The 14,284-nt window shown below is 42.6% G+C and overlaps 1 protein-coding gene across 2 annotated transcripts in view; it reads right to left on the bottom strand.

Annotated features, from left to right (window-relative positions):
• The window catches only part of SCG3 (secretogranin III), a 61,274-nt gene that overhangs the window by 11,199 nt on the left and 35,791 nt on the right, over window positions 1-14,284 (bottom strand). For both annotated transcript variants that reach the window (XM_060755271.2, XM_060755272.2), the window contains exons 9-11: window positions 10,512-10,589; window positions 9,736-9,861; window positions 2,645-2,725 (exon numbers count right to left, since the gene is read on the bottom strand). In XM_060755271.2, coding sequence (XP_060611254.2) covers window positions 2,645-2,725; window positions 9,736-9,861; window positions 10,512-10,589 — 285 coding nt within the window. The remainder of the gene's footprint in view (window positions 1-2,644; window positions 2,726-9,735; window positions 9,862-10,511; window positions 10,590-14,284) is intronic.

The raw sequence follows: 14,284 nt of genomic DNA, 5'->3' as shown, positions 1-14,284 counted from the left end.
ATAATTCAAGTTGCGGTGCCAAGTGTATTACGTGTCGCAGCATCTCTTGCCCTATTTTTCTTCATTAACGGAAGGCGAAATTTGAAGCTGATTTCGGATTTTCTTTCTTAACTCTCTGTGGTTTTCTCATGCCTATCAGTTTGTGGGATTAACATAACTCAAAAACCACTGGACACAATGACACCAAATTTGGACATATTACACTTATCAATCCAACGAGTGACTATCTATATATATATAAATGCTCTGTGCATAATGAGTACCTTAAAAACAAAAGAACCAATGAACGAAATCGCACCAAATTTGGCAACAAAACGTCTCACAACACAAGGAGTGACCATCACTCAAAAAATTATGATTTTGTCATTTGGGTGTTGTAGTTGCTGGGATTTATAGTTCACCTACAATCAAAGAATATTCTGAACTCCATCATCGATGGAATCGAACCAAACTTGGCACACAGAACTCCCATGACCAACAGAAAATACTGGAAGGGTTTGGTGGGCATTGACCTTGAGTTTTGGAGTTGTAGTTCACCTACATCCAGAGAGCACTGTGGACTCAAACAATGATGGATCTGGACCAAACTTGGCACAAGCACTCAATACGCTCAAATATGAACACAAATGGAGTTTGGGGGAAATAGACCTTGACATTTGGGAGTTGTAGCCACTGGGATTCACAGCTCACCTACAATCAAAGAGCATTCTGAACCCCACAAACGACAGAATTGGAGCAAACTTCCCACACAGAAGCCCCATGACCAACAGAAAATACTTTTCCAACTCTCTTCATCAGGGCAAGAAAATGTAATCAAAGTCCTCCTGACAAAGAGCCATCCAGCCATAGATAGATAGAAAAATAGATAGATAGATAGATAGATAGATAGATAGATAGATAGAGATAGACAGATATGATTCACACAGAGAGAGATATAGTATCATAGATTTGAAAAGGACCCTTAAAGATGGACAATGATATGTTGCATGTTTCAGGGTGGGCAAACCAGACACTCTCCACATCAACACTGACAAAGAAACAGCAAGAAATACTGTTTACCCACAAGCATCAAGAAATTACATATATTAGAAACCAACACTTTCTCATTACTTTATTTTCCAGATCACCAGCCCCAACGCGTGGCAGGGGACGGCTAGTCACTCATAAAAACACTGAAAAACACAGCGAGAGAGACTTAAAAAGCCAAAAAATAAAACTACACATGCACAAAACTACATATATATACGCAAACACATGTATACAGACATATACACATATTCATCATATCAGAAATGATTTTCTAAGCTGTGAGATTCTCCTTCTTGTTGTGCTTCAACACAGAGGATAATAAATTTGATGGAATCGTCATTTAGCTTTATTGGGTTTTTTAATTCTTTCTACTACTTTTTTGTGGGGTTTTATGAGTGATGGTAACTTGTTGGTCTGTTAGGGGTGTAGTGCCCAAATCTGGTGTCAATTCATTCAGTGGTTTTTGAGTTATGTTAATCCCACAAACGAACATTACACTTTTATTTATGTAGACTAGCTGTCCTCTGCCATGCATTGCTGTGGCCCAGTCTGTGTATATGTGTGTGTATATATTTGTGTATATGTGTATATATGTGTGTTTGCATATATATATATATATATATATATATATATATATAGATAGATAGATAGATAGATATAGTTTTGCACATGCGTGGTAATGTATTTTTCTTTTTTCTTTTTTGCTTTTTACAGTCGTTTCTGCTGTGTTTTTCTGTGTTTTTATGAGTGATGGTCACTCGTTGGCCTGATACATGTCCAAATTTGGTGTCAATTCGTCCAGTGGTTTTTGAATTATGTTAATCCCATCACACATTGCTATGGCCAACCTTCCCTCCCTCTTCCTCTCCTTCTTTCCCTCCCTCCTTCGCTCCCTCTTTCCTTCCTTTCCTTTTTTCTTTTCTTCTCTCCTTCCTTCCTTCGCTACCTCTTTCTTTCCTTCTCCCCTTTTTCTTTTCCTTCCTCTTTCTCTCCTTTCTTCCTTCTCTACCTCTTTCCTTCCTTCCTTCACTCTTTGCTTCCATGCTTCCTTCTCTCTTTCCTTCTTTCTTACCTTCCTTCTTTCTCTCCTTCCTTCCTTCCTTCCTTCCTTCCTTCCTTCCTTCCTTCCTCTTTCTTTCTTTTTCTTTCTTTCTGTCTCCCCTTCCCGCCCTCCCTCCCTCTCCCCTTTTTTCTGTATCATCATTTAGCTTTTTTGGGTTTTAAGTCCTTTCCACTGCTGGGCTTTTTTTGCGGGGGGGGGGGGAGGGTGTTATGAGTGATGGTCACTGTTAAGGGTGTAGTGTCCAAATTTGGTCTCAATTCATCCAGTGGTTTTTGAGTTATGTTAATCCCACAAAGGAACATTACATTTTTATTTATTTAGATTAGAGCAGGCATGGGCAAACTTCGATCCCCCCCCCCCCCGGCGTTTTGGGCTTCAGCTCCCACAATTCCTAACAGCCTACCGGCTGTTAGGAATTGTGAGAGCTGAAGTCCAAAACACCATGAGGGCTGAAGTTTGCCCATGCCAGTTCACATGATCCACAGAATCTAGCTCTGATGTGAATGCTCTTGGTCCGCTTCCCATCACAACAACCCACTTCTGGCATCTTACCCTCCTTGTTTCCCTGCGTGTTGTGTTTTTTCAGCCATTCTATGTTCTTTCGGATAGCTTCCAAATATGCCTCCGCTTTCCCTGCAAAGGCAAAAAAAGGAAAGAGAAGTAGAAACGTATTAGTGAATCCGTATATATTGTGCGGTCAGTTACTATGAACATCTTCCCAAGAGGACTCGGGGCGGCTTACAAGGCACGTAATAATAATAATAATAATAATAATAATAATAATAATACTTTATCTGGGTTGTTGTAGGTTTTTTTGGACTATATGGCCATGGTCTAGAGGCATTCTCTCCTGACGTTTCACCTGCATCTATGGCAAGCATCCTCAGAGGTAGTGAGGTCTGTTGGAACTAGGAAAAAGGGTTTATATATCTGTGGAATGACCAGGATGGGACAAAGGACACTTGTCTGCTAGAGCTAAGTGTGAATGTTTCAACTGACCACCTTGATTAGCATATAATGGCCTGACAGTGCCTGGAGCAAACCTTTGTTGAGAGGTGATTAGATGTCCTTGTTTGTTTCCTCTCTGTTGTTGTGCTGTTCTAATTTTAGAGTTTTTTTTTAATACGGGTAGTCAGATTTTGTTCATTTTCATGGTTTCCTCCTTTCTGTTGAAATTGTCCACATGCTTGTGTATTTCAATGGCTACTTTATTTATACCCCACCACCATCTTCCCAAAGGGACTTGGGGCAGCTTACATGAGGCCAAGCCCAACAACACAGCAGTAAAACAACAAAACAATAAGCAAATAAAACAATACAATGAATATAACTCCCATATAGGCAATAACACACAAAATTTTTAAAAAATTAAAGAACCTATGGCTGGGCCAGATGTAATAGATTAAAATTTTAAAATAAACACTGCGCGTGAACAGAGGTAGGATGTATGTAAGCAGGAGGGTTTTAAAGGAAATGTAGGTAGAACAACCCAACAACCCAATGTTGTCCAGGATGATCTGGACATAAAGCATGAGTCCCAAGGGTAAAAAAAAACCTTAGAACTGGTGCTGAGAAGTAATTTAATCAGGGGCTTTTAGAGCCAAGTCTCTTACTCATGTCCATTCGATAGAAGCTCTGATGGCAGAATGAAGAAAAGGGAAGCACTCCCCTCCTCCAGAAAGAGGTGGAGCCAAACAATACTGATTGACAGCTATAAATAACCAATGAATCCAACTATACATAAGCAGGGTAAAAAGGCAGGATTAAGCATGATTGTTGTTGTCGTTCATTCGTTCAGTCGTCTCCGACTCTTCGTGACCTCATGGACCAGCCCACGCCAGAGCTCCCTGTCGGCCGTTACCACCCCCAGCTCCCTCAAGGTCAGTCCAGTCACTTCAAGGATGCCATCCATCCATCTTGCCCTTGGTCGGCCCCTCTTCCTTTTGCCTTCCACTTTCCCCAGCATAATTGTCTTCTCTAGGCTTTGCTGTCTCCTCATGATGTGGCCAAAGTACTTCAACTTTGTCTCTAGTATCTTTCCCTCCAGTGAGCAGTCGGGCTTTATTTCCTGGAGGATGGACTGGTTGGATCTTCTCGCAGTCCAAGGCACTCTCAGCACTTTCCTCCAACACCACAGCTCAAAAGCATCGATCTTCCTTCGCTCAGCCTTCCCTAAGGTCCAGCTCTCACATCCGTAGGTGACTACAGGGAATACCAGGGCTTTGACTAGGCGGATCTTTGTTGTCAGTCTGATGTCTCTACTCTTCACTATTTTATCGAGACTGGACATTGCTCTCCTCCCAAGAAGTAAGCGTCTTCTGATTTCCTGGCTACAGTCTGCGTCTGCAGTAATCTTTGCACCTAGAAATACAAAGTCTGTCATGGCCTCCACGGTTTCTCCTTCTATTTTCCAGTTGTCAATCATTCTTGTTGCCATAATCTTGGTTTTTTTGACGTTTAGCTGCAACCCGGCTTTTGCGCTTTCTTCTTTCACCTTGATTAGAAGGCTCCTCAGCTCCTCCTCAAGCATGATACAACAGTTTAATTCTTGCAACTAACAGTTCTACACATAGGTGGCGCCACTCGCACCGTCACACAACATCCGGGGGAAACAGCCCTAAAGCTTCTAAGGAAAACAGTTTTACAGCACAACCCTTGTTGGGGTTAAAGGTACAGATCCACACCATTCGTGGAGAAAATCCAAAAGGACTCCAGCTGGAAAATCTAGAAAGCCTTGGCTGGTAGGTCTACTTGGGACCCAAGAAGCAGTTTGGAGCCGGGAGTAGGGCCCACACCAGGAAAGTTTAGAAAACAGATTGCCCGGGAGGGGTCAAAAAGGGTTTTCCTTGTTAAAGAAAGAAATAGTTCTCCAAGCAAGGTGCCTGTCCTTTGTAGACAAGTTAAGAAGCATTTGTTTAATTTGTTGAAGATCTAAGAAGTATTTGATTGTTTGTTGAAGACTTAAGCAATAATAAAGGACTTTGTTAAACCTTTCAAGCTTCTAAAGACTGTATAGGAAAATCCTTAGGGTCTCTCAGCCGAGCACCCCGGCTTCCCGCTGGGCACAAAGGGCACGTCCTGTTCAAAAGCCAACTGCTGTAGGCCCAGCGCGTGACAGCACACAAACCCTTCTTAAGAAGTGAAAGAGCGATTTCCCCTTTTAATCCAAGAAATAAAGCTGCCCTTTTGGAATGAGTAATAATAAAGATCAAATCCATTTTATATGATGTGTTTTCAGTTCTAAACAAGGACTCGCTTTGCCTGCAAGATAAGTAAGACAAAAGCAGTTCAAAGTGAACCTAATATACTCTCCAGAGGACTATTAAAGTTTAATGGATTCTGAACTCTTCGCTGATGTAACAAGCCACCCATTTTCCAGAAAAAGACAAGAACTATTAGCTCCCTGAAAGGTTCTTGATATCTCAACCTGTCTTAATTTCAGTGGGGGCTTCTCGGCTGTGGAACGCCCTCCCCAGCGAGATTAGATCAGTCCCCTCTCTCCTGGCGTTTAGGAAACAACCGAAAACGTAGCTTTTCAAGCAACCCTTTGGGGAGTGAGATTAAGCAGTTAAGATAACTTCGGGATTGGTGCAATGTCAAAAGTTCTGTTTTATGTTCACTATGTCCGACATTTTATCGTTTACTGGTTTTAATCCGTCATTATGTGCTATTTTAGTGATGGTTCTCAACCTGGGGGTTGGGACCCCTGGGGGGGCCATGAGGGGTTGTCAGAGGGGTCACCAAAGAACAGGATTTTCTGTTGGTCATGGGGGTTCTGTGTGGGAAGTTTGGCCTAATTCTATCATTGGTAGGGTTCAGAATGCCCTTTGATTCTAGATGAACTATAAATCCCAGCAACCAGAAATGTCAAGGTCTATTTCCCCCAAACTCCACCAGTGTTCACATTTGGGCATATTGAGCATTCATGCCAATTTTGGTCCAGATCCATCATTGTTTGCATCCACAGTGCTCTCTGGATGTAGGTGAACTACAACTCCAAAACTCAAGGTCAATGTCCACCAAACCCTTCCAGTATTTTCTGTTGGTGATGGGAGTTCTGTGTGCCAAGATTGGTTTGATTCCATTGCTGGTAGAGTTCAGAATACTCTTTGATTGTAGGTGAACTATAAATCCCAGCAACCAGAACTCCTAAATGTCAAGGCCTATTTTCCCCAAACTCCACCAGTGTTCACATTTGAGCATATTGAGCATTCATGCCAAGTTTGGTCCAGATCCATCATTGTTTGCATCCACAGTGCTCTCTGGATGTAGGTGAACTACAACTCCCAAACCCAAGGTCAATGCCCACCAAACCCTTCCAGTATTTTCTGTTGGTGATGGGAGTTCTTTGTGTCAAGATTGGTTTGAGTCCATTGCTGGTAGAGTTCAGAATGCTCTTTGATTGTAGGTGAACTATAAATCCCGGCAACTACAACTCCCAAATGACAAAATCAATCCTCCTCCCTCCAACCCCACCACTATATATGTAATATTGTGTTTATTGTACTGATGGGCATGGCCTCATATAAGCCACCCCAAGTCTCCCTGGGGGAGATGGAGCATGGTATAAATAATAATAATAATAATAATAATAATAATAATAATTATTATTATTATTATTATTATTATTATGTGGGCGTATGGGGTATTTGTGTCAAATTTGGTCCAGGGAATGAAAATACATCCTGCACATCATATATTTACATGGCGATTCATAACAGGAGCAAAATGACAGTTATGAATTAGCAATGAAAATAATTTTATGGTTGGGGGTCACCACAACATGAGGAATTGTATTAAGGGGTCATGGCATTAGGAAGGTTGAGAAACACTGGATTAGACGGTCAGGACTCCAGCAAAAGTGGAACGGCGAATTTAAGAAATGCTGGAAGATGTGCATAGAATCACAATGAGGACCTATACATCCCTTGTTTCTGCTATGGCACCATCCACACTGCCGTATAATCCAGTTTCTGAATTCTGATTATCTGCTTTGAACTGGATTGTACGGAAGTGTAGATTCATATAATCAAGTTCAGAGCAGATAATCAGAAACTGGATTATATGGCAGTGTAGAACAAGCCTAAAATTCACGAGGTCCTCCAATATTTCTGTGAACGACCTGCCCGCCGAAGAGGCTTGAACCCACGTCTATGCGGAGAGTGGGGAAAAAACCCACTCCATCTTTCATTCAGAGCCATTTCGGCAGCACTTTGTATCAGAAATGACTTGTAGATTCTTAATAAGCTCTCGGGTTGCAGACCAATCAATATACTCAGCCCAGACTATTGAACTCGCTAACGATTTTTATGTTTTCCAAAAGAGAAACCTGCAATTAGGCAGACATCTTTACGTACAGGGATGTCTTGGAAGGACCGAATTTAGAATGCGGAATAAGTATTTGAACTCTCAAAGGAAGATAATTGGATGGTTTGTTTGAAATTTGGTAGATCAACGCTTGTTAAAGTATGTTACTGGTTGGGTGTTGTTTCCCATTTTCTTAAACGTAAAAGCGCTGCCATTGGGAGTTGTAGTTGCTGGGATTTATAGTTCACCTACAATCAAAGAGCATTCTGAACTCCACCAATGATGGAATTGAATCAAACTTGGCACACAGAACTCCCATGACCAACAGAAAATATTGGAAGGGTTTGGTGAGCATTGACCATTGAGTTTATGATTTGTAATATAAATATCTCATATGCAGGATGTATTATTTATTTATTTATTTATTTACAGCTTTTATATTCCGCCCTTCTCACCCTTCAGGGGACTCAGGGCGGATTAGAGTGTACACATATATGGCAAACATTCAATGCCAATTTTTGACATACAAACATATACAGACATACACAGAGGCTATTTAACTTTTTTTCTGGCCGCCAGGGGAGCTGTCGCTTTCATCGTCCATCTGCGATGCTGATGAAGCACTTCCGCATTCCCCGCATGCTTCCCCGCTGGAATGCTTTGCTGGAGTCTTTTTTATGGCCTCATAAATCAGTTAATTTAGCCTCCCCACACTTTAAGGTGGTACCTAATTTTCCTACTTGACAGATGCAACTTTCTTTCGGGTTGCAAAGGTTGACAACAGGCTACACAATTGGTTGGAAACCCACTCCAACCCGGGCTGGCTTCGAACTCATGACCTTTTGGTCAGAGTGATCTTAATGCAGCTGACACTCAGCCAGCTGTGCCACAATCCTGGTGCTTTCCCGGTATTTTCATTCATTGGACCAAATTTGGCACAAATACCCAGTATGCCCAATTTGAATACTGGTGGTGTTGTGGGGGGGGGGGGGGCGTGATTGACTTTGTCATTTGGGAGTTGTAGTTGCTGGGATTTATAGCTCACCTACAATCAATGAGCATTCTAAACCCCACAATGACAAAATTGGGCCAAACTACCCACATCGAACCTCCCTCCAGCCTCGCACGCTCTCCATGCTCTGAGCACGTCTGCTCTCCCCTCCGCACTTGGAGTCTCAGAATCAGCTGACCAATCACAGTGAAGGAGTGCTTTTGGTGGGAGGATTCACTGTCTTGTCGAAGGCTTTCATGGCTGGAATCACTGGGTTGTTGTAGGTTTTTCGGGCTATGTGGCCATGTTCTAGAAGCATTCTCTCCTGATGTTAACCTGCATCTTTGGCAAGCATCCTCAGAGACCTCACAACCTCTGAGGATGCTTGCCATAGATCAGTGTTTCTCAACCTGGGGGTCGGGACTCCTGGGGGGGCGTCGTGAGGGGGTATCAGAGGGGTCGCCAAAGACAATTAGTAAACACAGTATTTTCTGTTGGTCGTGGTTCAGAATGCTCTTTGATTGTATGTGAACTATAAATCCCAGCAAATACAACTCCCAAATGTCAAGGGCTATCTTCCCCAAACCACATGTCCATATCTGGGCATATTGAGTATTTGTGCCGAGTTTGGTCCAGATGCATCATTGTTTTGAGTCCACAGTGCTGTCTGGATGGAGGTGAACTATAACTCCAAAACCCAAGGTCAATGCCCACCAAACCCTTCTAGTATTTTCTGTTGGTCATGGGAGCTCTGTGTGCCAAGTTTGGTTCAATTCCATTGTTGGTGGAGTTCAGAATGCTCTTTGATATTGCAGGTGAACTATAAATCCCAGCAACCATAACTCCCAAATGACAAAATCAATCCTTCTCTCAACCCCACCAGTATTCAAATTTGGGTGTATCGAGTATTTGTGTCAAATGAATGAAAATACATCCTGATATTTACAAGATGATTCGTAACAGGAGAAAAATTACAGTTATGAAATAGCAATGAAAATAATGTTATGGTTGGGGGTCACCACAACATAAGGAACTGTATTAAGGGGCCCCAGCATTTGGAAGGTTGAGAACCACTGCCATAGATGCATGTGAAATGTCAGGAGGGAATGCTTCTAGAACATGGCCACATAGCCTGAAAAACCTACGACAACCAGATTCACTGTCTGTTTCCAAAAGGGGTTCCTAAGACCATCAGATATATATAATTTCCGGTGGTCTTTGGCGACCCCTCTGAAACCCCCTCAAGATCCCCCCCCCCCACGGGTCCCGACCCCAAGGTTGAGTAATACTGCTCTGAGTTCTGAACTCTTGGCTTCATACCAACAAATGTCAGGATCTTTCTTACCTTTGGGCTCTTCGTCGTTCTCTGTGTTTTGTTCTTCGATTTTTGTGGAATCCTTCAGCGTTTCATATTCCTTTTCCATTTTAGCGGCGGCTGCTTTGGTGCTGTCGGTCTCTTCGGTGCTCTTGTCTAGAGAGGTTGCAAACAGAGCATCTCCTTAACTCTCTATCGCCTGAACAGCTAATCACCTCTCAACAAAGGATTCCCCCAGGCAATAAGAAGCCAGACCTTGAAACTGCCAGGCCGTTAAATGCTAATCCAGGTGGCCAATTGAAACAGGCACTTCCAAGGCATTAAATGCTAATCAAGGTGGTCAGTTGAAACATTCACACCTAGCTCCAGCAGACAAAAGTCCTTTGTCCCACCCTGGTCTTTCCACAGATATATAAACCCATTTTCCTCCTTCCAACAGATCTCACTACTTCTGAGGATGCTTGCCATAGATGCAGGCAAAACATCAGGAGAAAATGCCTCTAGAACATGGCCATATAGCCCGGAAAACCTACAACAACCCAATTGAAACATTCACACCTACCTCAAACAGACAAGAGTTCTTTCTCCCACCCTGGACACTCCACAGATATATAAACCCAATTTTCCTAGTTTCCAACAGACCTTACAATCTCTGAGGATGCCTGCCATAGATGTGGGCAAAATGTCAGGAGAGAATGCTTCTGGAATATGGCCATACAGCCTTAAGAACTTACAACAACTCTGATAATGGTCTAATAGTAGTTCAGCTATAACCATAAATATGATCTAATGATTGTATTAAGTACCAGAGAGGAGCTTGGCTTTCGAACTGGGCTTCTCAAGTTTCTTTCTCGTCTGTAGGGCGATCATTGCATCCAGGTTTTCTAGAAAGCAGAAAAAGAAAATAATTCATTTCTAAGCCATGTAACTCTATCAGAAAGATTCTTGCGCACTTTCCCAATCCAGGAAAATGTAAACATGATTTCAATAGGATTGTTTGTGATGGAAGATGAAGCCTCCGTTGACAATCATCCCATCATCCCATCTCCTGATATATAGTAGTGTAGGTACCTTCTACACTACCATATAAAATCCAGATTATTTTTGAATGGGATTATATGGCAGTGTAGATTCATATAATCCAGTTCAAACCAGATAATGTGGATTATCTGATTTGATAATGTGGATTATATGGCAGTGTAGAAGGGGCCTTATTGGGAAGGAGGGAAGGTGGAAAGAAGGCCATTTCTTAGGCCCATTCCACACTGCCATATAATCCAGATTATCAAAGCAGAACTGCTTTGAACTGGATTATATCACTCTACCCTGCCAGATAATCCTGATCAAAGCAGATAATCTGGATTTTTTATGACAGTGCAGAAGGGGCATCTGGGCCCTTCCACACAGCCCTATATCTCAGAATATCAAGGCAGATCACAATATCTGCTTTGAACTGGATTATATGAGTCTACACTGCCAAATAATCCAGTTCAAAGTGGATAATCTGGATTTTATATGACAGTGTAGAAGGGGCTTCTGGGTCCTTCCACATAGCTCTGTATCCCAGGATATCAAGGCAGAAAACCCCACAATATCTGCTTTGAACTGGATTATATGAGTCTACACTGCCAAATAATCCAGTTCAAAGTGGATAATCTGGATTTTATATGACAGTGTAGAAGGGACTTCTGGGCCCTTCCACATAGTTCTGTATCCCAGGATATCAAGGCAGAAAACTCCACAATATCTGCTTTGAACTGGATTAAATGAGTCTACACTGCCAAATAATCCAGTTCAAAGTGGATAATCTGGATTTTATATGATAGTGTAGAAGGGGCTTCTGGGCCCTTCCACATAGCTCTGTATCCCAGGATATCAAGGCAGAAAACCCCACAATATCTGCTTTGAACTGGATTATATGAGTCTACACTGCCAAATAATCTAGTTCAAAGTGGATAATCTGGATTTTATATGATAGTGTAGAAGGGACCTCTGGGCCCCTCCATACAGCTCTGTATCCCAGAAAATCAAGGCAGAAAATCCCACAATATCTGCTTTGAACTTGGTTATCTGAGTCCACACACAGATAATGTGGGATTTTCTGCCTTGATATTCTGCAATATAGGGCTGTGTGGATGGGTCCTCAGTCTGAAGCAACTGAGACAAGCTGAGGACAAAGGAGGACAATGGACGGAGGAGAGAGAAACCGGGACATTTGAAAAGCAGCTGGAAAAGTGGGATGGCAGATGATTAATCGAGACAGTTCCTGCCAAATGGGAAGAGTTGGAGATATCACAAACACAAAGCATCTTAACGTTTTATAAATATAGAAGAACTCTTTAAGCAAGATTTGCTCCTGTTTACAGAGTTTGAAATACAAAAGCAACAAGCAGTGTTTGAGATCCAGACCTGACGTAGATCCCCACCAGCTGTGGCCTGCGTATGTGCACAACATTTGCTTTGAGTTATCCTAATGGGGTGAGTCATCCAGAGAAATGCCAGTCTCTTGGGCAGTAGCTAAGCAACTGGGTGTCCTAGTTTGGGCTGGAACAAGATCTGATGTCACGCCTGGGTCAGTTGCCTTGGCAACTTTTTATTTTATTTTTAAAGACCAAAATAAGAAGCTAAAACCATCATGGCATGAACCTGTTCCACACCGGGATACCTATTTCTAATAATGCTATTTCAAGCAAATATTCCCAAAACTGGGGATGCTAGCAATATAATATGACCCTTCTATCTGCATGGGAGAAAGTCCTGGCTTTTGTGTGGGTACATGAAACTTATAGAATTATAGAGTTTGAAGGGACCTCATGGGCCATACAGTCCAACCCCATTCTGCCAAGTAGCAGGAAAACCACACTCAAAACACCCCTGACAGATGGCCATCCAGCCTCTGTTTAAAAGCCTCCAAAGAAGTAGTTTCCACCACAGTCTGGGGCAGAGAGTTCCACTGCTGAACAGCTCTCACAGTCAGGAAGTTCTTCCTCATGTTCAGGTGGAATCTCCTTTCCTGTATTTTGAAGCCATTGTTCCATTGCGTCCTAGTCTCCAGGGCAGCGGAAAGGAAGCTTGCTCCCTCCTTCCTAGGACTTCCTCTCACATATTTATACATGGCTATCATCATGTCTCCTCTCAGTCTTCTCTTCTTCAGGCTAAACATACCCAGCTCTTTAAGCCGCTCCTCATAGGGCTTGTTCTCCAGACCTTGGATCCTTTGAGTCACCCTCCTCTGGACACATTCCAGCTTGTCAAAATCTCCCTTCCATTGTGGTGCCCAGAAATGGACACAATATTCCTGTGTGGAAGGGACCTCAGTGCCTTTAAGTTACTTGCAGACTTATGGCAACCCCATAAATCTGATAGGTTTTTCTTAGGGCCTTTCCACAAAGCCCTATATCCCAGAATATCAAGGCAGGAAATCCCACATTATCTGAATATGGACTCAGATAACCCAGTTCAAAGCAGATATTGTGGGGTTTTCTGCCTTCATATTCTGGGATATAGGACTGTGGAAGGACCCTTAGTCAAAGAATATTTGGAGGTGTTTTCTGATTCTAAACACACAACAGAACCAGCCTTCCCTGTAGTTCGCTGACTACAGACTAGCTTTCTGGTTCTCAACACACAACAGAACAAGCCTTCCCTGTAGTTTGCTGACTACAGACTAACCGTTTTAAAATGGTTGCCCTGCAAAGTGGCAGTTGGCTCCGCCCCTTTTTCCATGGCAATCCAGCTCAAAGTGAGTTGAGCTGGCTACCAACCCCCCCCCCCCCCCCCCGTTATGCTAGTTTAACTACTTACCCTTTTAAACACCTATTATTATACATAACTCTAGATTAAAACTCACACTTCACCACAAGCACCACCTGGCATTCGTTGGTGGTCTCCCATTCAAGTACTAACCAGGGCTGGTCTGGCTTAGCTTCCAAATCAGGTGGGATCTATTGTCTTTTGGGTATTTAAGCACTTGATATCTCATTTGAATACTAACCAGAACTGGCCTTGCTTAGCTTTTCCAAGTTTGGACAGGATGTGGTGCTTTTTAGGATATTTAGGCCACAACTGAAATAGAACTAAAACATATTCTTTGAAGAGTGTCCTTTACAGTAAGGGAAAGTCAACACCTTTATCCCCATTCTGGTTTGTTTTTGGACACAATTCCATGCCAGGGTCTCAGCTGAAAATAAACGTACCTTTGCTACCTCACACAAAGGATCGCTCTTAGTATTATCTCTCCTATCAGCCATAACAGTACAGTTGTTTCCATAAGTATGTTTGGCAAAAAGACCGTGCTCAGGATGAATTGTTTCACAAGGTTTTGCTGTTTCATCTTGTTTAAAAATAAAACCCCAAAACTCAGGGGACTTCTCGGGCGAAAAGCATTGGAAGTGAACACACAGCCTTGTTATGAAAATGGCCACCAGCTCTGCGCAAGATTGGGAGATATCCACCCACCCAGAAATTTGGCTTTTTCTTGGCACCATTGCTGTGTAGGCAATTCCAGAGAGCATCCAAAGCATTTCCCCCAAAAGGCAGCGCTATTCTTTGCATAAGCAACTTATGGATGAAAGCCCAC

Source organism: Anolis sagrei, chromosome 9 (assembly GCF_037176765.1).
Source record: "Anolis sagrei isolate rAnoSag1 chromosome 9, rAnoSag1.mat, whole genome shotgun sequence".
Classification (NCBI taxonomy): Eukaryota; Metazoa; Chordata; class Lepidosauria; order Squamata; family Dactyloidae; genus Anolis; species Anolis sagrei.
The sequence above is the reverse complement of the archived record's forward strand: the minus strand, read 5'-3'. Positions and strand labels throughout refer to the sequence as shown.